At 48.3% G+C, this 22,765-nt stretch overlaps 1 protein-coding gene and 1 pseudogene across 1 annotated transcript in view; one reads left to right on the forward strand and one right to left on the reverse strand.

Moving 5' to 3' along the window:
• LOC123356693 overlaps positions 1-7,921 on the forward strand; it is a 200,773-nt pseudogene extending 192,852 nt beyond the window's left edge.
• Positions 1-22,765, reverse strand: part of LOC123356631 — an 871,996-nt gene that overhangs the window by 45,019 nt on the left and 804,212 nt on the right. The window contains 1 exon segment of the mRNA XM_044999988.1: positions 18,570-19,379. Coding sequence (XP_044855923.1) covers positions 18,570-19,379 — 810 coding nt within the window.

Consider the following 22,765-nt stretch of genomic DNA (forward strand, 5'->3'; position numbering starts at 1 on the left):
GATCCACTGGTCCCTCTCCTTCAAATTCATGTATCAGTCCCTAGATATTCCAAGTTCTTATGGGTCATCACGACTTGGACTAGGAATTGGGGTCCTTCTAGGAGGTGGCACCACTCCTTGAAAGCCACCTTTTAAGATGGTATCTCCTTCCTCAAATATTGTAATTGTTCTCTGTGGCGCTTAGCTTCCAAGATTAAAAAGCACAGAGTGGATTTGGTTGTGCATGTTGAGATAATACTGCACCAATGGCAAAGTTCGAGGCATTGTTCTTGATATAAATGGGATCTGAGTGAATCGGGATAAGTGATGAGGTGACTGCACTCTTGTCAGTCAGTCAAGGGCTGACTGATTCTCTGTGGACCAGGCAAAATTGGGTCCCCTTTTTCTCGGTGAAACGAGGCTAGAGAATTTTTTAATAAATTGCCTGTAGAAATTGCCAAACCCCAGGAATTGTTGCTCCCCTGTACACCCCAGTCGGATACTGCCAGTCTTATGTGGGTCCACGGTGAGCCCCTCAGGTGTGACCGTCTATCCCAGGAATTTCACTGTCTCCTTATTGAACTTGCATTTCTCAAGCTTTGAGTAGAGGTGGTTGGTCTAGGCGCAGACTCTCCCAAGACTGCAAACATGCTCAGGAGTCGGAGCCCAGGGTCAGAACCTGGTTATCTGGAGTGGGGTAAGCCTGGGAACAAGCAGGTGCAGGCGCTATCACAGCTTTGAGCAGCTGCTGCACTGTTGTTGCTGCTGGACATAAGAGTTGGTCTGCTGACTCTTCCAATCAATCACACAGTATAGCCAATTAGGGAATTTATTACACACTAGCTGCACTCATTAGGTTGCACAGAAACTGGTTCTGCTGTAGGCCCTGCTTTCAGACTCACTGCTTGCAGGCCCTGGTTCCTGGCAATCATTTATTTTTTTCATAGAACAGAACTATTTACTGAAAAATGTTGCCTCTTCTGCATTATTATTGATACGTCTACCATTTCCATTTAGTAATGTACCAAGGCCATTGTTAGGATTTGGTTTGTTCTAGTACAATTTAAAAAAAATCTTCTTTAGATCATCCTTAACTCTGCTGGCCCTAGAGTTTGCCTTGTGTCCCTTTGCTTCCCTTTTCAGTTTTCTACAATTCCAGGCTTCTGACATATTCTTTCCTATCGACTTCCCCTTTCTTTTATTTGTTATATGTTTGTTTCTTTATTTTGAGGGAGTTGGGATTCCTTCCAGGGGGCAATAGCAGGACCCTGCTGGGGGCTCCATCTCCTGTATCAATCTCTGGTTAGTAGATGTGTGATAAATGTGAAGACCATGGCTCCCTCTGCCCTCTGGGTGGGATGAGGGGCTCTCTTTCTCACCCTATCCTGATGCCTCCTAGCTGCTCTGAAAAGCATGGGGGTGGGACTCCGCTACCGTGCCACTCCAAGAGCTTCTGTTTTACCGGCCCTGCTCTCCCATAAATAGTGCGGTTGTGACTGGGGCAGCTGGTACTGACTGGGGAATTATTCTCTTGCAGGGGCCGGTGACCTTCGAGGAGGTGGCTGTGTATTTCACCAGGGAAGAGGGGGCTCTGCTGGACCCCGCTCAGAGAGCCCTCTACAGAGCCGTCATGCAGAACTACGAGAATGTGACCTCGCTGGGTAAGGAGTTCTGTCCCATCAGTTATTAATCATTGTGGGGGCTTGCTTTTATATGTTTTCTCATCATATAATTTTTGACAGGTTTCTATTAAACCTTTTTTTTTTTTTTGGTCCTGCCCAGGTATCATTTTTGGATATGTGAAAAAAAAATGTTGTGCTATCGGCCATTTTGGAAAAAAAATACCATTTTTACATTTTATTTAATTTATCCTTTCTGGATTTATGAAACCTGAATGGTAACTTTCCTACCTCTTCCTCATTTTAAGAGGCAATTCCAAATAAAGTCTAGTAAATAGATGTACTATGTCGTGCATGGATTGTGTGGCGGTCAGATGAGCCCGTCTGTTGATAGGAGAATGTATAAGGTGCCGTTCGGGAGTGGGTGGGGGGAGAAGATGCCAGTAGGTGGGGAGGGCTGAGCTGTGTAGGGAAGGGGACGGTGTGTGGAGGGGATTAGGGCTAAGGCCTGGTCCACACCTGAAACGTAGGCTGACCTAGCTATGTTACTGAGGGGTGTGGAAAAAATCACATCCCTGAGAGACATAGTTAAGCCAACCTAAGCCCTGGTGTAGACACTGCCAGGTCGATGGAAGTATTCTTCTGTCAACCTAGCGGGGCAGAGCTCCGACCGTGTCCCCGTGGGTCCCGCGCTTCCAGGCGGTTTCGCTAGCCTCAGTGGCTCACTGCGACCCTCCCCATAGCCCTTCTCTCTCTGGGGCCGGGGTTACAGTCTGCTGAGCCCTTTTCATCACAGGCCAGCAAGGAGGTTGGGGAGAGAACTCCCCCTGTCTCTGTTGTCCCTGGGGACTTATTTCAAGGTTTCCGGAGTAGGGCTTCATGAGCCGTGGGAGTAAGGGGTAGGCTGGGTCTCCCAGGATCACGATGGGCCTTTCAACATCCCCCAGTGGAGTATTCTGGTCTGGAAAGAAAGTCCCTGCTTGCAGCTTGCTATTCAGGCCAATGGTCCAGAAGATGCACATGTCATGCACCTTCCCTGACCACCCTGCGCTGATATCAGTGAAACAACCCCGGTGATCCACAGGCACCTACAATACCACACAGAAGAAGCCCTTTCTATCGATGGGGCCAAAATTGGGATACGGGTGCCATCTGTCACCCCCAAAGAGCTAAGGAATCCCATTCCCGCAAAGCCATGCACTATTTCGTGCCCATTTCCCAGAGTCACAGTCCGTCGTAGCAGGATGCAATGAATGGCTTCGCACACTTGCGTGAACGTGACCCCCCCACGGTCAACTTCCCAACTCCAAATGGATTCGTGACCAACCTGTAGCAGTCTGGAGTTGCCAACTTCCACACAGTAATTGCCACGTGCTTCTCCACCGACAGAGCAGCTCTCATGTTGGTGGCCTTGCAGCGCAGGGCAGGGGCGAGCTCCGCTCACAGTTCCAGGAAGTTGGCTTTGTGCATCCCAAAGTTTTTCAGCTGCTGCTTGTCACCCCAGACCTCCATAACCATATGATCCCACCACTCAGTGTTTGTTTCCCAAGCCCAGTAGCAACGGTCCACCCTGTGCAGCTGCTCCACAAATGCCAAAGGTAATCTGGGACTGTTTCTTTCCGTGGCACACAGCAGGGCAGGCTCCTTGGATTCCTCTTCAGATTTGCAGCTGATGATAGACTGTCTGATTAGCCACATTGTGTAACCATGGCACCAGGGTACGAGGAATGTGCCTGGCGGGCGATAAAACTTGCTGAGTGCCTTTGTCACTGAACCGTGCTTGTGATTGTCTTTTTTATAAGTAACACTGAGGTTTGCTGAATTAACATGCTGCATTATTTACTAATCACACTCAAGTTTTAAGGACAGAAGCCGGGAGCACCCTGAACACCATTACTAAGGCAATGACATTTTAGACACACACACACACACACACACACACACTTCCCCTAAGCCCTGTGACCCTGCCACCTTTGCTGAAATCTTACGTTCCTTGCACCGACAATACGCTCCATCCCTGCCACAAACATGTGCTTTCTAGTGATGTCATTGCAAGTAGGGAAACTTCTGGGGACTGAAAGGGTCTCACTTCACTCACTCGCCGTCTGCAGTGACCACAATCTGTCTTCCCTGCAGGTGCCTGGGATCTATGAGTCAGTCCCTCCTGGAGTCGCATGGTCTGGTTCTTTTTCACATTCTCCTTTCCCAGAAGAATCAGAGTCTGTTGCACCTAAATTATTGTATTTAATTCACTGGAGTTATCCACACGCTGAGGGAAATTCATACTCCCTTCCATTGCATCTGACTTACTAGCGTCCTTATTTCCTCAAAATGTGCGTTCCTGACATATCATACCCCTGACATACTGCATTCTGGGACCTCTGTGCTGAACCCCAGCGGCCAATGCTCCCCCGTTCCGGCTCTCCTACGGCTCTCTGTCTCTGCTCCTCTCTCTGCCAGAAAGAAGCATTTCTCAGGGGACTTACCCGCTATCTGGAGTCTTCACTGTCTGGGACATGGAATTACCTTTGCTGTGTTTTTGGAGCCTGTCTGACGAGTGTCGGGCTCTGTGTGTTCACAGGAGAGATGGGGATGGTGAAATCCCCCAAAAGCAGAGCGTCCAGCACCTTTGAGCAACCTGGGAGTTGGGCCTGGTTACTGGCTGGGGTTAAAATAATAGAACTTTTTTTTTCTCTGACAAGTGTCCCATGAATTCAACTGATGTCCCTTGTTTTCTTCCCCTGAGCAGGGCTTCCCGTTTCCAAATCTGATGTGATCTCCCGGCTGGAGAAAGGGGAGGAGCCCTGGGTCCCAGACCTCCAGGAATCAGAGGAACAAGAGATCCTGAGAGGTGCCTGCCCAGGTGAGGAATCATTAAACGAACTCAGAAGCTGTCAGTGCCTGAAGGAAGGAGCTGGGATTTCCTACAAAGACCTTGTGAGCTCTCTCAGTTCAGGATTTTCCCCAGCATGTGTCATATCCTCAGGGCAGATGTTGCTTATGGCTTCCTGCCCATCCTGACTGGCACCTGGCAGTAGCTCCTTCCCTGACCTGAGTGTTTGGATAGGATGTGGAAACAAAATTTCTCTCTTATGGGGGAAAAAAGTTTATGTAATTCAGTTCCTGATTTTTCCCCATCTCTCCAGCACTTACTTTGGTTTCCTCTCCCATTTTCCATTCCTGTTTGTGGTGTCTCTCTGTGTCCCAGCAGGTGATGGGATGGTGGGTCAGAATCTTCAGCAGAAGGATGATGTGCAACCGGAACCACACCGGATATTATTGCTAAGATCCAAAGGGAATGTGTGTGGAAGTCTTGAGCAAGGAAAATCGTATAAGAGTCAGCACAGGCCAGAGAGCCAGCCAGGGGAGAAAGAGGGTAAATCCATTAATTGTCAGACAACTCACAAAGACCTCAGAGGAAACACAGAACAGCACACAAACCTCACAGAAGAGGGAAAAAACTCATGCACTGAGTGTGGGAAAAACTTCCGAGGACGCTCAGGCCTTAGTAATCATAAGAGAATCCACACGGGAGAGAGACCCTATGAATGCAGCGAGTGCGGGAAAACCTTCACTCAGAGTTCTCACCTCATTAGACATGAGAGAATCCACACTCGGGAGAGACCCTACGAATGCTGTGAGTGCGGGAAAAGCTTCACTCGGCACTCAGACCTTATCACGCATCAGAGGATCCACACGGGGGAGCGGCCCTACGTATGCTGTGAGTGCGGGAAAAGCTTCAATCAGCGCTCAGCCCTGACTAAACATCAGAGGCTCCACACAGGGGAGCGGCCCTACGAATGCAGCGAGTGTGGGAAAAGCTACACACGGAGCTCAGACCTCATTACGCATCAGAGAATCCACACGGGGGAGAGACCCTATGAGTGCAGCGAGTGCGGGAAAACCTTTACTTGGCGCTCAGCCCTCACGGCGCATCAGAGTATCCACACAGGGGAGAGACCCTATGAATGCCGTGAGTGCGGGGAAACCTTTGCTCAGCGCTCAGCCCATATCAGACATCAGAAAATCCATGCAGGGGAGAGGCCCTATGAATGCAGCGAGTGCAGGAAAAGCTTCGCTGAGAGCTCACACCTCATTACGCATCAGAGGATCCACACGGGAGAGAAGCCCTACGAATGCGGCGAGTGCGGAAAAAGATTCAGTCAGAGTTCATACCTGACTAAACACCAGAGAATCCACACCGGCGAGCGCCCCTATGAATGCAGCGAGTGCGGGAAACGCTTCACTGACCACTCTAGCCTTACTAAACATCAGCGAATCCACACCGGGGAGCGTCCCTATGAATGCGGCGAGTGCGGGAAAACCTTCACTGAGAGCTCGCACCTTATTACGCACCAGAGAATCCACACGGGAGGGCGATGCTACGAATGCGCCAAGTGCGGGAAAAGCTTCACAGAGCACTCAACCCTTACGAAACATCGGAGAATCCACACGAGAGAGAAACGCCATCCGTGCATTGAGTGCGGGAAAACCTTCCTTCAACGCTCACACCTTATGAATCATGGGAGAATCCACACAGGGGAGAGACCCTATGAATGCAGCGAGTGCGGGAAAACCTTCACGTGGCGCGCAGCCCTTAGACATCAGAGAATCCACAGCGGGGAGAGACCCTATGAATGCAGCGAGTGCGGGAGACGCTTCACCGAGAGCTCACAACTTGTTAGGCATCAGAAAGTCCACAAAGGAGATGATAAACCATAAAAAACGTATGTAGGGCTGTAAGTTTCTGTAAAACTCCATAGTCCTATGACTCACGGGAATGTGTCCCCCTCCTGCCAGGAATGTCAGTCAGCTCAAGGTGTGGGAAATAAGGGTGATCTCAACTAGCTATATCAGTGTAAAAATCTACCTAGGCCTCATCCCCAGTAGGATTTTCCATGGAATTAGGTAGCTCGTGTTAGCTGTCCTGATGTAAAAACACAACTAATCTTACAATAATAACATTGCTCTTGTCTAATGTCCCGGTTCTCTAGCACGTTTCCTTATGACCCGACCCAGTCTCCATTTCCTAGTCAAACCTGGAGCATTACATTTATACTCTGTCTCCCACGGCAAAGTGACTGTTAGAGCCACGGCGTTCACCCTTTGGAACAGATCGTCTCATTCCCAGTTGCTCACACGTTGAAGTTGGGTGTGCTGAAGGTGTTTTGTATCATTTTCCACATTTAAATATAACCAGGAGCAGAAGCAGGGTGGGAAAGGTGTGGTTTCAGCCTGTGTGGCACCTGAAGGTGATGGGTGATTTGCAGGGATTCCATCCTGTTGCAGTGTTGCCTTTATCGTCTTCACATTCTGCCCGTCTACTTCCCAAAATGTCACTCGATGCAGCGTCCTCAGCTCTCAGAGGCTAAATATGCTCAAAGTCTAGAAAGGAGCTGTGATGCTGTCTATCAGGTTGCCAAAAGGTATTGTACTGTGATCAGGCCAATTCACTTCTGTGTTGGTACATTTCAGAGGAAATGAAATATAATTGTTCTCACATATCCATAAACCTGTTGATTGCTATAACCTTACATTATCTATGTCCCTATTCTTAATTAACCCTAGATCAAAAGCCTGTGTTGAGAATTTATTTGATGTGTAAACGTCATTTCAACCAATGAACGATTGCTTGGAATGCTCAAATGAATGCGTAAGGGTACAATTCTTGCAGCGGGATTGGAGCCGTGGAGCAGTAAATGAAGAAGCATGCGGACTTCAAAGCATGGGCCATTGTGTTTGACACTCGGAAATCTGCAAATTTTGCCCTGGTCTACACTACACAGTTACATCGTCATAAGGCAGCTTATGCCAGTGTACACACTACAGCCTTGCTCCCACCAACATAAGGGCCCTACCACCTCCACGAGGAGCACAGGGTTTATGTCAGTGTAGTTAGGGTGACGCAGTATCAGTGTAGACACTGCGTTACTTACAGCAGCTGCCGGCTTACCTCCACCGCCGCCATGACATTGCTAAGAAGGCCCGGCTCCGCTCCAAGCCAGGCTGACACTCAGGCTCCCAATTTGAGCTGCCACTCGGACTCCCCGCTGGGAGCCCTGCGCCCCCTCCCTCCCCTCGGGCTCTCAGTTCCCCACCGGGAGCACAGCAGCTGACTGGACTGTGGGTGCAGATCTCCCCGTAGAAGTGCTCCGGGTAAGGACGTGCAGCACTGACAGACAGACATAAGCCACCTAAGTCAACTTAAAAATTGTAGTGAGTCTGTTTAGTCAACAAAGGAAGAGGCCATGCTGTGATGAGAGCACTTGCTAGATTGATTTCCACAGAAAGCAACTATAAGAATGAACCCTGGGAATGATCCCATCTCTCTGAGCTGTTTGGCCACTTCCCGGGAAGCATTACAGATGCAAGACAGAGCTTCCCCAGAATTGTTTTGGGTATCACTGGAGACTTTTGGACACTGGGAGATAACTACATCTCTGCTATCAGTTTGGACTTACAAACTTGGTCTCCCCTGTTCATGTATTTTACCTGTTCTAACCTCGAACTCTCATTCCTTAGCTAATAAGTCTTGAGTTAGTTTATGAGAAGAGAAAGTGGCTGCAGCATGGTCGCTGCTGTGAGACTGAGAGTATCCATTGAGCCGGGGTATGTGACTGGCCCTTTGGGGCTGGGAGCATCATGGGCTGCACTGGCACCACTCTGAGTGAAGTTCAGCCAGGACCCGTGTGTAGCGTGACATCCCTCAGCGTACACGCTTTAGGGCAAACCTCCTCGGCTCCAGCACCTCCGTGGGTCTGGCCTCAGAGTGTTTCATACCTGATTCTTGCTGTGAGCTCCCTGCAGTGAGGTCACCTGGGGGACCATGCACCCCATCTTTGCAGTCAGTGACACTTAGCCAGCATTGTAAAACAGAAGGGTTTATTAGTCTTCTGGAACGCAGCGTAGAACGGATCTTGTAAGCACAGAAAGCAGGAAAGCAGCACAGGAAGCAGAACATTACAGGAAAGCAGCACAGAAAGCAGGACATTACCTCCATCCTTGGTCTCTTTTCCGGCCAAACCGGTCGCCTGGCCTCCGCCTCTCTCTTTGTCCTCCAACTCCTTCAGCTGGCTCCTCGGGTATGATGGGCTCCGGCTACCAGTTGCCAGGATACAGAGCGTCCAGCGGGCTCAGGCAGTTAGATAGCACTCACACCCGCCCTTCAGTGCAATGATCACACGCCCATGTTCCACCACCTAGATACTTGTGCAACACAGAGTGGAAACTGAGGCACACACAGTATTCTTGCATGTCACAGAGCAAGAACCTCCCCACATCACTCTGGAGGTTGGGGGCCAGGGTGTAGTAGCCCCACACTTAAGTCTGTATGGCTGCCCTTTGCCTTGGGGGCTGTGTAGCCCAATGGTGTAGACCATAGGGCTCCCCTGGGCTGCAGGGAAGTGCCGCCCAATGGCCAGAGTCAATAAGGAAGGTTTGGTGGGCTGCCTACTCAAAGCATAGGGGGACCCAAGCCCTCCCTGCTCCCCTGGGTCCCAGCCCGGGGTCCTGACGGTGGCAAATTTGCCCAAAACACACTGACATAGCAGCAACACTGGCTAGTCCCTCCCTGGGCTACCGCCTACTGTGACTCCTGTCGTCGAAGTCTGGGTGTTGTTGGAATCCGCAGGCCCCTTGGGCAGCGCTGTTCCTGGCAACTGCAATCTCCCTGGGGTACCTGGGTACATATCTGGGTCTTGGCACCTCCTGCTCCTGGAGTTCCAGCTGCTCCTCGGCTGGAGCCAGCGGGGTGCATCCTCCCAACTGAGCTGGGCGGCTCCCTTTTATACTGCAGCAGCTGTTGGAGCATGCCCAGTAGGGACGAGGGGGCGTGGCTTCCACTGCCAAGAGTGCTGCCTTAACCCCTTCGTCTCCAATGCAGGGCAAGTACACCCAGTCACAATGCAAAACATTACGAAAGGTCCCACTTCGTCACAAGGGGCAACCTAAGGTGCGGCTCTCTGGCTTCAATAACGTTTCGTTACAAATTCTAGTTTGTCTGGGTGGTAGAGAAGGGGGCTGTGGCCCCATGGTAAGACTAACACTAATACATTTGTTTCTGGCTGGGTGAAACCTAATTATTTATGATTCTATGAAACCTAAGTATCTCAGCAGTTTGGGGGGCTGCCCTGTTTTCTGCCCTGAGATTGGCACTCTCAATTCTGAGCTGCCCCAGACAGCATGACATGAGCATCCAATCTAACCTCCCGCACATCACAGGCGACAGACCCTCACCCACCCACTTCTGCCTGTAACCTCTGGCTGACCCCTGAAGGCCTCAGATCATGATTTGAAGATTTCATATGACAGACGCCACCATTTTCTCTAGTCCAGGGGTTCTCAGACTGGGGATTGGGATGTTGTCCTGGAGAGGAGGGCCCTGCACTTCCCCAGGTCACTGGGCAGAGTGACCCCGCTCAGTTCAGTCTCGAAGCGGGGAGAGGTGTGACGGGGGAGGGTGGGCCTGGTGATGTTGCATGGGAGTTTCACTAGTTTACTGTCTGCATTAATACTAGACGGTGGTGGGATATGAGCGTGTGACTTCGCTGGAGGGACGTTACCTGAGCACATAACCTGAGCCCAGGAGGGGGTTGGGGCAGGTGACACCTTCTGCCCAGGAAACTGGACAAAGGCTGGAGGAGACGGCTGGAGGGGGTTTCCGTTTTGGAGCTGGCTGGGGAAATGGAGGGAGGTCTGGGCTCCCCATCCCCCTAAGATGGACCTGACTGAGGGGTCCGGTTTCCTGTACCTACAGGCCCTGTTTGGGTCTGGGCTCCTGTCATCTAATAAACCTTCTGTGTCACTGGCTGGCGGAGTCACGGTGAACTCCAGGAAGTGGACGGTGCAGGGCCCTGACTCTTCCACACTCCGCATGTAGTGCGGATGTGTGAACCCCAAAGATATCAAACATGAAAGAAACACACAAGGCCAGTTTTGGGGAGGTTTCCAGAGCCAGGCCTGAGGGTTACACAGCTGGGCTCAAACGGAACAGGGGCCTTGGCCTCTATAAACATAACTGGTTGCAAAAACAGAACAAAAATGACCTTAAAAAACCAACCCCTGAAAAAACAACAACCCAGAAAAGCTCCCATCACACATCCATCACCATTGTAGATTTTGACATCTCCTGCCTGATGTGACATCTTTGCTTTGCAAACAAGAGACCTGGAGAAGTCTGTGGTTGTTACCTCCTAACTGGGTAAAAGGTTACACATCCTGTCTCAAGTAATTTTCCTTTTAACACAAGATTTCAAATTTATCAAAATCAATTCCATTTGAAATAGAAATAATTGCAGTCTATCCTGGGTCTCTATTCTCACACATGCTATTTCTCTCACCTATTCCCCCACTCTAATTCCTTTGGAGTGAGGGTTTAATTTCAGGATTAGCCTCCATTTCCTGTATAGTAGGAGGAGGCAGGGAGAGAATGAGAAGAAAACCTGAATTATATTTTAACACTGAAAGTTATAACGTAATCAGCCTCTTCCGTGATACTAATTAACTTCATGTTTAATTTCATTGTCGCTGGTACCAACTTATTCAACAATTACAACATATAAACCCATAGGGCAGTTTTCTCTTAATTCCCATTTCCACCCAGTGAGCTTTGTGTGAAGACACATTCTACAATAACCTAGAAGCAGCAAAGAATCCTGTGGAACCTTATACACTAACAGACGTTTTGCAGCATGAGCTTTCGTGGGTGAATACCCACTTCTTCGGATGCAAGTCCGAAGAAGTGGGTATTCACCCACGAAAGCTCATGCTGCAAAACGTCTGTTAGTCTATAAGGTGCCACAGGATTCTTTGCTGCTTCTACAGAACCAGACTAACACGGCTACCCCTCTGATACTTGATACAATAACCTAGGAGCTTCCATTTCTGGGAGTTCATTTCTCCCTGGGGCTTCTCCCAGAAGTGTGGGGGGAAGGGGTCTCACACGACGTGGGAAGGCTGCATCATGAGAAAAAAACCACCTGTGCTCTATTTTCACACTTTCTAATCTTTCAAAGTAGCAGAAGGTGGAGAAGTGATACAAATGCATTAGACTTAATAGCAAAACTAAGACACCAAACCACAGACTCCGCATTCATGTATCCTGCAGTCTGAACTTGGAATCTGATACATTCCCTCATTGGCTACCATCATTTGCCAGCATGGAAGTGCTTCTTGTCCAACAAGGCAGCCAGATTGGGACCCATAGGCATGGAATGGCTCTGAAGGATTCAGCTGTTGCCTGGCAGTTTGCCTGGGGGAGTTCCCACAGAGGGTTTTTGCCTTTCAGGCTTCTGTGAGAAGTAAATACAACATCTGAGGATGCTTTTAGAAGGAAGACATGGATGGTGAGCGATCAGCTGTTGTGACCGGCCCAGGATGTGCCATGTTTGTCTTTCTCCCAGAGTACAGAAGCGACTTTGTCTGTACAAAGTGCAAACTGGTCTCCATATTAGGTTAAAGGATTAGAGACACAAGTATCAACCTTGCGTTGCAGCAGAGAAAATGAAGACTTTCTGCACAGAAGTCAGCGTTTGGTTCTGGAGGCACAACATGCCGAAGAATCAGAGAGGGCAGCACAGAACGGGGAAGAAACTGGCACCATGTGACCTCCAGAAGAAGAATGAGGAGAACCCATGTACCCCCGATGCAGATAGAGTTAAGAAACCGTTCTCAGGCTCTCTGCACAGGCTCTACTGTGGAGAATGATTTGGAAGAGCAATCTAGGGATCAGAAGGAGACTGCATTGACCAGAAGACGTGAGATGCATTGTCCTAGGGATGGGGGTTCCATGACCACCACTCCCAAGAGGAGGAGACGGGTGGTGGTGGTGGTTGGGGACTCTTCCCTAAGGGGGTCAGAGTTATCCATCTGCTGGCCAGACCGAGAGACTCGAGCAGTGTGCTGCTTGCCTGGAGCTAGAATTCAGGATGTGACGGAGTGTCTGCCAAGACTGATCGAGCCCTCGGACCGCTAGCCCTTCCTACTTCTCCATGTGGGCACCAGTGATACTGCCAAGAATGCCCTTGAGTGGGTCACTGCAGACTACGTGGCTCTGAGAAGAAGCATAAAGGAGTTTGAGGCACAAGTCATGTTCTCGTCCATCCTCCCTTTTGAAAAAAAAGTCCCAGGTAGGAACTATCGAACTGTGGAGGTAAATGCATGATTATGCAGGTGGCGTCAGAGAGAGGGCTTTGGATTCCTCAACCATGGGATGTTGTTCTGGGAAGAAGGACTGCTAGGAAGAGATGGGATCCACCTAATGAAGAGAGGGAAGAGTATCTTCGCAGACAGGGTTGTTAACCTAGTGAGGTTCACCAGGGGATGGTGACCTAAGCCCTGAGGTAAGTGGGGAAGTGGGATACTGGGAGGAAACACAAGGAGGAGGATGCAATGGGGGGGCCTCCTGATTCATACTGGCTGATTCAATTGGCTAGTTATCTTAGATGCATGTAAACCAACGCAAGAAACCTGGGAAATAAGCAGGAAGAATTGGAAGTCCTCGCAGAGTCAAAGAACTATGATGTGATTGGAATAACAGAGACTTGGTGGGGCAGTTCACATGTCATGGAGGGGTATAAACTGTTCAGGAAGGACAGACGGGGAGGAAAGATGGAGGAGTTGCACGGTATGACTGCTCAGAGCTCCGGTATGAACCTGGAGAAAAGCCTGTTGAGAGTCTTTGGGTTAAGTTTAGAAGTGAGAGCAACAAGGGTGATGTCATGGTGTGGGTGTGCACTATAGACCACCAGACCAGGAGCATGAGGTGGACGACGCTTTCTTCAGACAACTAAACAGAAGTTTCCAGATCACAGGCCCGGGTTCTCATGGGGCACTTCAGTCAACCGTACATCTGCTGGGAGAGCCATACAGCGGTGCACAGACAATCCGGGCAGTTTTTGGAGAGTGTTGGGGACAATTTCCTGGTGCAACTACTGGAGGAACCAAGCAGGAGCCTGTCTCCTCTTCATCTGCTGCTCACAAACAGGGAAAAATTGGTAGGGGAAGTAGAAGTAGGTGGCAACTGATGGGCAGGATCCCCTGTGAGGCTAAGATGAGGGGGAAAGGAGTCCAGGAGAGCTGGCTGTATTTTAAAGAAGCCTTATTAGGGGCACAGGAACAAACCATCCCGACGTGCAGAAAGACTAGCAAATATGTCATGTGACCAGCTTGGCTTAACAGCGAAATCTTCCGTGAGCTTAAACTCAAAAAAGAAGCTTACAAGAAGTGGAAACGTGGTCAGATGACTAGGGAGGAGTATAAAAATATTGCTCGAGCATGCAGGGGTGTCATCAGGAAGGCCAAGGCATGATTGGAGTTGCAGCTAGCAAGGGATGTGAAGGGTAACAAGAAGGGTTTCTACAGGTATGTTAGCAACAAGAAAAAGGTCAGGGAAAGTGTGGGACCCTTAATGAATGAGGGAGGCAACCTAGTGACAGATAACGCGGAAAAAGCTGAAGTACTCGATGCTTTTTTTGCCTCAGTCTTCACAGACAAAGTCAGCTCCCAGACTGCTGCACTGGGCAGCACAGCATGGGGAGGAGGTGAGCAGCCCTTGGCGGTGAAAGAACAGGTTAAGGACTGTAACAATGCTGGCTCTGGCGGGACCCAACTGAGAGTATCAATTCAGAACAAATTGCTTAAAGCAGGGTAGTCACAGCCCAAGGCTGGGGTTCCTTTGCATACCAAGGCAAACCAAACCAGCCAGACCAAGAGGACTTTGGTTTCACCCCACTGGCTAACCACGAGTCACACAAGCAATTCCCTTAGACACTCCAGTCTCCCAGTATCACCACCAGTGCCACTTGTTATGGGGACGAATGGTTATGAAAACCAACACCCCAGTAAAAGAAAAGAGGTTCTCCTGATCCCAAAGGACCAAGTCCCAGACCCAGGTCAATATACACATCAGATCTTACCCACAAATCACGCTGTTGTCAATCCTTTGAGATCTAAAACTTAAAAGTTTATTTATAAAAAGGAAAAAGGTAGAGATGAGAGCTAGAATTGGTTAAATGGAATCAATTACATACAGTGATGGCAAAGTTCTTAGTTCAGGCTTGTAGCAGTGATAGAATAAATTGCAAGTTCAAATCAAGTCTCTGGAGTACATCCCCCTCTGGGATGGGTCATTCAGTTCTTTGTTCAGAGCTTCCATTTGTAGCAAAGTCCCTCCAGAGGTATGAAGCAGGACAAGATGGAGATGGAGATGAGGCAGCTGCCTTTTATAGTCTCTTCCAGGTATAAGGACACCTCTTTGTCCTTACTGTGGAACATTACAGCAAAATGGAGTTTGGAGTCACATGGGCCAGTCCCTGCATACTTTGCTGAGTCACAAGGTGTATCTGCCTTCTCCAATGTGTCAATTGTATAGCAGATGGTCCTTAACGGGCCATCAAGCAGGCTAGGCAGAGCTGACACCAACTTGTCTGGGGTGTGACCCAGAAGCACAGCATAAGTTTGAAATACAGACAGTATAGAGCCAATATTCATAACTTCAACTAAAAAAATGATACACACATATACACAGCATAATCATAACCAGCAACCCATAACCTCTCCTTACACAACAACCTTTATACAATAACGTCACAAGGACTATTTAGAAAAGCTGTACATGCACAAGTGCATGGGTCCAGATTTAATACATCTGAGGATGCTGAAGGAATTGGCTGATGTGATTGCAGAGCCATTGGCCATTATCTCTGAAAACTCGTGGCAATCAGGGGAGGTCCCAGATGACCGGAAAAAGGCAAATATAGTGCCCATCTTTAAAAAAGGGAAGGAGGAGAACCGAAGGAATTAGCAAAGAATCCTGTGGCACCTTATAGACTAACAGACGTTTTGCAGCATGAGCTTTCGTGGGTGAATACCCACTTCTTCGGATGCAAGCAGTGGAAATTTCCAGGGGCAGGTGTGTATATATAAGCAAGCAAGAAGCAAGCTAGAGATAACAAGGTTAGATCAATCAGGGAGGATGAGGCCCTGTTCCAGCAGCTGAGGTGTGAAAACCAAGGGAGGAGAAACTGGTTCTGTAATTGGCAAGCCATTCACAGTCTTTGTTTAGTCCTAAGCTGATGGTGTTAAATTTGCAGATGAACTGGAGCTCAGCAGTTTCTCTTTGAAGTCTGGTCCTAAAGTTTTTTTGCTGTAGGAACCGATCAGCCTCACCTCAGTCCCTGGAAAAATCATGGAGCAAGTCCCTCAAGGAAATCATTTTGAAGCACTTGGAAAGAGGAAGGTGATCAGGAACAGTAAACATGGATTCACCAAGGGCAAGTCATGCCTGACCAACTTGATTGCCTTCTATGATGAGATAACTGGCTCCGCGGATATGGGAAAAGCAGCGGATGTGATATACCTTGACTTTAGCAAAGCTTTTGATACCGTCTCCAACAGTATTCTTGCCAGGAAGTTAAAGAAGTATGGGCTGGATGAATGGACTATAAGGTGGATAGAAAGCTGGATAGATTGTCAGGCTCAATGGGTAGTGATTAAAGTCTCAACGTCTAGCTGGCAGCCGGTATCAAGTGGAGTGCGCAAGGGGTCGGTCCTGGGGCCGCTTTTTTTGTTCAACATATTTATTAATGATCTGGATGATGGGATAGATTGCACCCTCAGCAAGTTCGTGGATGACACTAAGATAGGGGGAGAGGTAGCTACGCTGGAGGGTAGGGATAGGGTCCAGAGTGACCTAGACAAATTAGAGGATTGGGCCAAAAGAAACCTGATGAGGTTCACCAAGGGACAAGTGCAGAGTCCTGCACTTAGGACGGAAGAATCCCATGTGCCGCTACAGGTTGGGGACTGACTGGCTAAGCAGCAGTTCTGCAGAAAAGGACCTGGGGATTAGAGTGGATGAGAACCTGGATATGAGTCAGCTGGGTGCCCTAATTGCCAAGAAGGCTAACAACATATTGGGCTGCATTAGTAGGGGCATTGCCAGCAGATTGAGGGAAGTGATTATTCCCCTCTATTTGGCACTGGTGAAACCACATCTGGAGTATTGCGTCCAGTTTCGGGGCCCCCACTACATAAAGGATGTGGAAAAGTTGGAGAGAGTCCAGCAGAGGGCAACAGAAATGATCGGGGGCACATAACTTACTAGGAGAGGCTGAAGGAACTGGACTTGTTTAGTCTGCAGAAGAGAAGAGTGAGGGGGGATTTGATAGCAGCCTTCAACTGCCTGAAGGGGGGTTCCAAAGAGGATGGAGTTCAGTTGTTCTCAGTGGTGGCAGATGACAGAACAAGGAGCAATGGTCTCAAGTTGCAGGCGGGGAGGTCTAGGTTAGATATTGGGAAACACTATTTCCCTAGGAGGGTGGTGAAGCACTGGAATGGGTTCCCTAGGGAGGTGGTGGAATCTCCACCCTTAGAGGGTTTTAAGGCCCGGCTTGACAAAGCCCTGGCTGGGATGATTTAGTTGGGATTGGTCCTGCTTTGAGCAGGGGGTTGGACTAGATACCTTCCTAATGTCTCTTCCAACCCTAATCTTCTATGATTCTCTCTGTGCTTCATGAAACTTTGGATCCAAAGGTAAAAAACAACTGTGCCCAATTTAGTCATGGCGTCCTCCAGGAGTGTGGCCAATGGCACTTAACTAGGGAGCAGGTTCTAAAGATAGTTTACCTGGGCCACAGGTCACAGCAGCTCCCATCTCTGGGGTGAAAATCAACCACCACTACCTGCAACTTCTACCTGAGTTCTTGTCACACCTTTGACGTTACTTGGAGTAATTTGACACTTCTCTGGCGTAGAATTCTTCACCAACCGCACAACAGATCAGTGGCGATAGTGAGGTACAACTCCCCCTACTGTGCCCTTTTATTTCTTTAATCTGGTGGCACAGATTTAAATTAGGGACTAAATTCAGGTGCGACTTAGAATCCCTGTAAAACACCAAATGTTAGTTCTCTATTAGGTATCTTTCTGCAGTTATATCACATTCAACATGGATTTCATTTTCTACACATTTGCAGCATCTCCTGGGGGGGGAGGTGAAGGGAAATGTCACTTCCATTTTCCCATCCTTGCCTAGACAGGGATTGCATTTCGCAAATAATAGGCAACATGCAGCTAATGAGGAAGGAGATCTCTTCAGGAGCCACCTCGTGCAGGGCCTGGGCCACAACTGCTTTGGGAGCCCAATGCCTGGGCATTTTGCTTAGTTCCAAGTCATTTACTAGCGAATCCTCTTCCCAGCCCTTTAGAAAAAATATTGACCTAACCAACTGAACAACAGGGGGACTGGGATGGTGATGGGGAATAAGGGAATTCCTCTGACTTACCCTATCTTCCTCTGCTGTTACAGAGGGTGACATGACATTTTCCCCTAGCCCTGCCCTGTTCCTGCTCTTCGTTATAGTTCAATATATTTTAAGTGATGGAAATGGTAGTAAAAATATCTGCTCTGTAGCACAACCTGAAGCAACAGCAGAGCAACTGGGAATGGAACAATTGGTTTCCAAAGGGGGAACTTGATGACTAACAATTGCTTTGAAATGGGGGAACAGTATAACCGTGATGCTCAGGGTTTGTTTAGGTCAGGTCACGGGGAAAGCTAATGCCAACCCCTGCACCTGGGCTGCATCTGCTCTACAACTATAATTGTCTTTTTACCCGAAGATCACTCACTTGAGCAGCCAACGCCATGCGCAGCCCTAGAGGATGTCAGGCACAGGTAGTTTTTGCCTCAGTGTAGCTTGTTGGGAATCAAACCTCTCTCCCACCTGGAGCTGATGAACATTCCTGGCAGGAGGGACACACACTCCTGTGACTCAAAAGGAAAACAGTTGATAGAAAAGATCACAGGACTGACCCCAAAGAAGGGTGAGCTGCAAAAGGCAGAAGCAGGCAACTCATCTGGTGGAGCTGAGAGACCACAGTGAAGATGGTGCACAGATCACTATGTGGGAATTAGCAAATGTGATTATTAAAAAAAAATCTTTTTCCAGCCCTAATCAAGGCATTTGTAGCAGTTCTCCAATGTGGATTTTGCGATGTCTAATAAGGTGTGAGCTCTTTTTGAAGCTTTTCCCGCACTCAGCGCATCCATAAGGTTTCTCACCCGTGTGGATTCTCCTATGTGCGCTCAGGGCAGAGCTGTGCTTAAAGCTTTTCCCGCACTCGGAGCACTTGTAGGGCATCTCTCCTGTGTGGATTCTCTGATGTCTGATAAGGTCTGAACGCTGACCGAAGCTTTTCCCACACTCAGCGCATCCATAAGTTTTCTCACCCACGTGGATTCTCCGATGTGTGCTCAGGACGGAGCTGTGCTTAAAGCTTTTCCCGCACTCAGAGCATGTGAAGGGCGTCTCTCCTGTGTGGATTCTCCTATGTGTGCTCAGGGCAGAGTTCTGATTAAAGCTTTTCCCGCACTCAGCGCATGTGTAGGGCGTCTCTCCTGTGTGGATTCTCCTATGTGTGCTCAGGGCAGAGTTCTGATTAAAGCTTTTCCCGCACTCAGCGCATGTGTAGGGCTTCTCTCCTGTGTGGATTCTCTGATGTCTGATAAGGTGTGAATGGTGACTAAAGCTTTTCCCGCACTCAGCGCATCCATAAGGTTTCTTACCCGTGTGGATTCTCCGATGTGCGCTCAGGTCAGAGCTGCGCTTAAAGCTTTTCCCACACTCAGAGCACATGTAGGGCTTCTCTCCTGTGTGGATTCTCTGATGTGTGATAAGGGTTGAACGATAACTAAAGCTTTTCCCGCACTCGGAGCACGTGTAGGGCGTCTCTCCTGTGTGGAGTCTCTGATGTGTGATAAGGCGTGAGCTCCAATGGAAGCTTTTCCCACACTCATGGCATGTGTAGCGTCTCCCTTCCAAGTGGATTCTGTCGCGGGTTATAAGGTCTGAGTGGCTACTGAAGTTTTCATCTGGCATCTGCTGAGTCTCACAGGCTTTGGCCTTTTCTGTGAGTGCACAACTCACGGAAACATTCCCTTTGGATCTTCCTGATAACGTTCCACGTGGTTCTACTTGCTCAGCGTCTTCCTGCTGGGGTTTCTCCTTCTCATTCTCACTCACCATCCCATCACCTGATGGGAGACAGAGAGAATCCAGACATAGGTCACTCCCTGTGCCGGAAAGAAAGGAAATCTCAGAGAGAGGAGTGGAAAAAGGGATGAACAAACCAAAATATGTGTGGGAGAGACCAAACCTATCAGGAGCTGATTTTCCCCAAACCCTTCTCCAGAGGAGAGAGGAAGGGATCAGTTTTGGTCCACATCTCACCAGAACACTCAAGGGAAAGCAAGATTGGGGAGGAACCTGCTGCAAGTTGTCAGTCAGAATAGGAGGGAAGCCATGAGTGACATCTGCCATAATGATTCCACATCTGCAAGGAACAATCCTGAGCTTGGAGAGCTCACAGGGTCTTTGTAGGGCATCCCAAATGTTTCCCGCATTCCTAAACAGTTGTTGAGTTGGTTTAACCAAGTCCTCACCTGTGCAGGCAGCTCTCGGGAGCACTTCTTTCTCAGAGGCCTGGAGGTCCGGGACCCACGGCTCTTCCCCTCGTTCCAGCTGCGAGATCACATCAGGTTTGGAAATTGGAAACCCTACTCCAGGCAAAGAAAACAAGGGAGGTCAGTGGAATTTGTGGGATACTTGTCACAAAGAATAGTCCATGGTTGTAATCCCTGCTCATTTTTAAGCAGTAAAATACCAAGGCCAGCTTCCTTGGTGCCTCAGGGCCAACTAACAGTGGGTCCCCATTGTGCTAGGCAAAGTACAAACAGAGAATAGTAGATGGCCCAGGCCCTGAAGAATTTACAATCTAAATAGACAAGACAGACACAGAATGGGGGAAGGGGTAGAACCCACTGTTAGAATAGAGATATTCAGGCCTGCCTGTAAAGCCGATACTTTAAGAACTTAGGTGTATTTTTTCACTTAGCTAGTTACAGGGATATAAAAACAAAGACTCAAAATCACAGTCTGCCTGTGTCTGGGCCTTCTCGCACTAGGATAGTCTGAGGCCTTGTTCTTAGGCTAAGCAGCAGGGGCAGCCATAAGCTGGGAAGCGAAGGGTCACATCCTCACACCCCAAACCAGTCACACTGAAATAAGGTGCTATTGGGCTGTTAGGAAGATGATCCTGTCCTGATAGTGCCCATCACCACCAGATAAAGAAACAGATCTTAAGATGGTTAAAGAAAACTTAGTTGGATAGCATCCTGTTGTAGCCCTAAGGTTTAATCTGCTTGCTTGCATAGATATATCTTTTCTTATAAATTTGAGTATTTGATGTAATAGGTTTACAGATTTATATTAAAAATAAGTTTAGCTGTAATCAAGAGACCTACAGGCTAAAACCCGGTATGTTAAGCTAAGGCAAAGTTAGCAGATCTATATTGGGACCCTTTACCCAGAAAAGTAAAGATGACCCAAATAGCTAAAACACTCACCAGATGTCTAGAGATTTTTGCCTAACTCAGTAGACAATGCAGGATGGCAAAGGGGATTTTTCAAAGTTGTACCCACACACGTAACAAGGATCCCACAAGAGTGCACATACCTGTCATCCATACGCACAGACATACTAGCCTATGGGGGTGAGGGTACCCTCACATTTCTGTGGGGGAAGGATGAAATTTGGGCATAGGAGGAAGGATTTACAACCAATGCCCTATAAAAAAGCGATTCATCTCTCCATTTTAGAGGCAAGCTACCCACCTATCTACTCCTCATTGTCCCCATCTTCAACAACGTAACGATGCCACCCATCTACGACACCTATTAACTATTAATCGACCGGACTTTGTTTCTTTTCAAACTTTACGTTTTAAGGGGACTCGGCTACGCTTGGTTTCCCTACGTTTTATTTCAGTTTAAGGTTTATTGAGTTAAGTTAGAGAGTAACCAGCTTTAACAGCTCTGCATTAGCTTCCTCTGCTAGAGGTGTGAAGCCGGAACCACCAGAGACGGGGCCCTGTATCTTCCAACACCAGGTTATTAAAACAGAGTGTGAGTATTAACCAAAGTTTGCCGCACATAATATTGTATTATCATATGTATCTCTTGAATAACACTAGTACAATTGCAACTCTGTAATTGTAACTGTTTTACCACCTGCTCACTATTTCATTGATTTTAATAAAAGGTCTTTATGACTGTATCTGTCTCAGTGTGAGCTTCCTGTCTGACCCCCGAAGGTCCTTTTATAACATCTGTGAAGCCCTGATTCAGGACGAACTTTTATCTTCTCATACTCATAGACATTAAGGTCAGAAGGGACCATTATGATCATCTAGTCTGACCCCCTGCACAACGCAGGCCACAGAATCTCACCCACCCACTCCTGTATCAAACCCCTAACCTATGTCTGAGTTATTGAAGTCCTCAAATCGTGGTTTAAAGACCTCAAGGTGCAGAGAATCCTCCAGCCAGTGACCCGTGCCCCATGCTGCAGAGGAAGGTGAAAAACCTCCAGGGCCTCTGCCAATCTGCCCTGAAGGAAAATTCCTTCCCGACCCCAAATATGGTGATCAGTTAAACCCTGAGCATGTGGGCAAAACTCACCAGCCAGCACCCAGGAAAGAATTCTCTGTAGTAACTCAGATCCCAACCCATTTAACATCCCATCACAGGCCATTGGGCATATTTACCAGGGATCAATTAATTGGGATCTATTAATTGCCAAGATTAGGCTATCCAATCATACCATCCCCTCCATAAACTTATCAAGTTTAGTCTTGAAGCCAGATATATGTCTTTTGCCCCCACTACTCCCCTTGGAAGGCTGTTCCAGAACTTCACTCCTCTGATGATTAGAAACCTTAATCTAATTTCAAGTCTAAACTTCCTAGTGTCCAGTTTATATCCATTTGTTCTTGTGTCCACATTGGTACTAAGCTTAAATAATTCCTCTCCCTCCCTGATATTTATCGCTCTGATATATTTATAAAGAGCAATCATATCCCCCCTCAGCCTTCTTTTGGTTAGGCTAAACAAGCCAAGCTCTTTGAGTCTCCTTTCATAAGACAGGTTTTCCATTCCTTGGATCATCCTAGCAGCCCTTCTCTGTACCTGTTCCAGTTTGAATTCATCCTTCTTAAACATGGGAGACCAGAACTGCACACAGTATTCCAGATGAGGTCTCACCAGTGCCTTGTATAACGATACTAACACCTCCTTATCTTTACTGGAAATACCTCGCCTAATGCATCC

This window comes from Mauremys mutica, chromosome 26 (assembly GCF_020497125.1).
Source record: "Mauremys mutica isolate MM-2020 ecotype Southern chromosome 26, ASM2049712v1, whole genome shotgun sequence".
Lineage (NCBI taxonomy): Eukaryota > Metazoa > Chordata > Testudines > Geoemydidae > Mauremys > Mauremys mutica.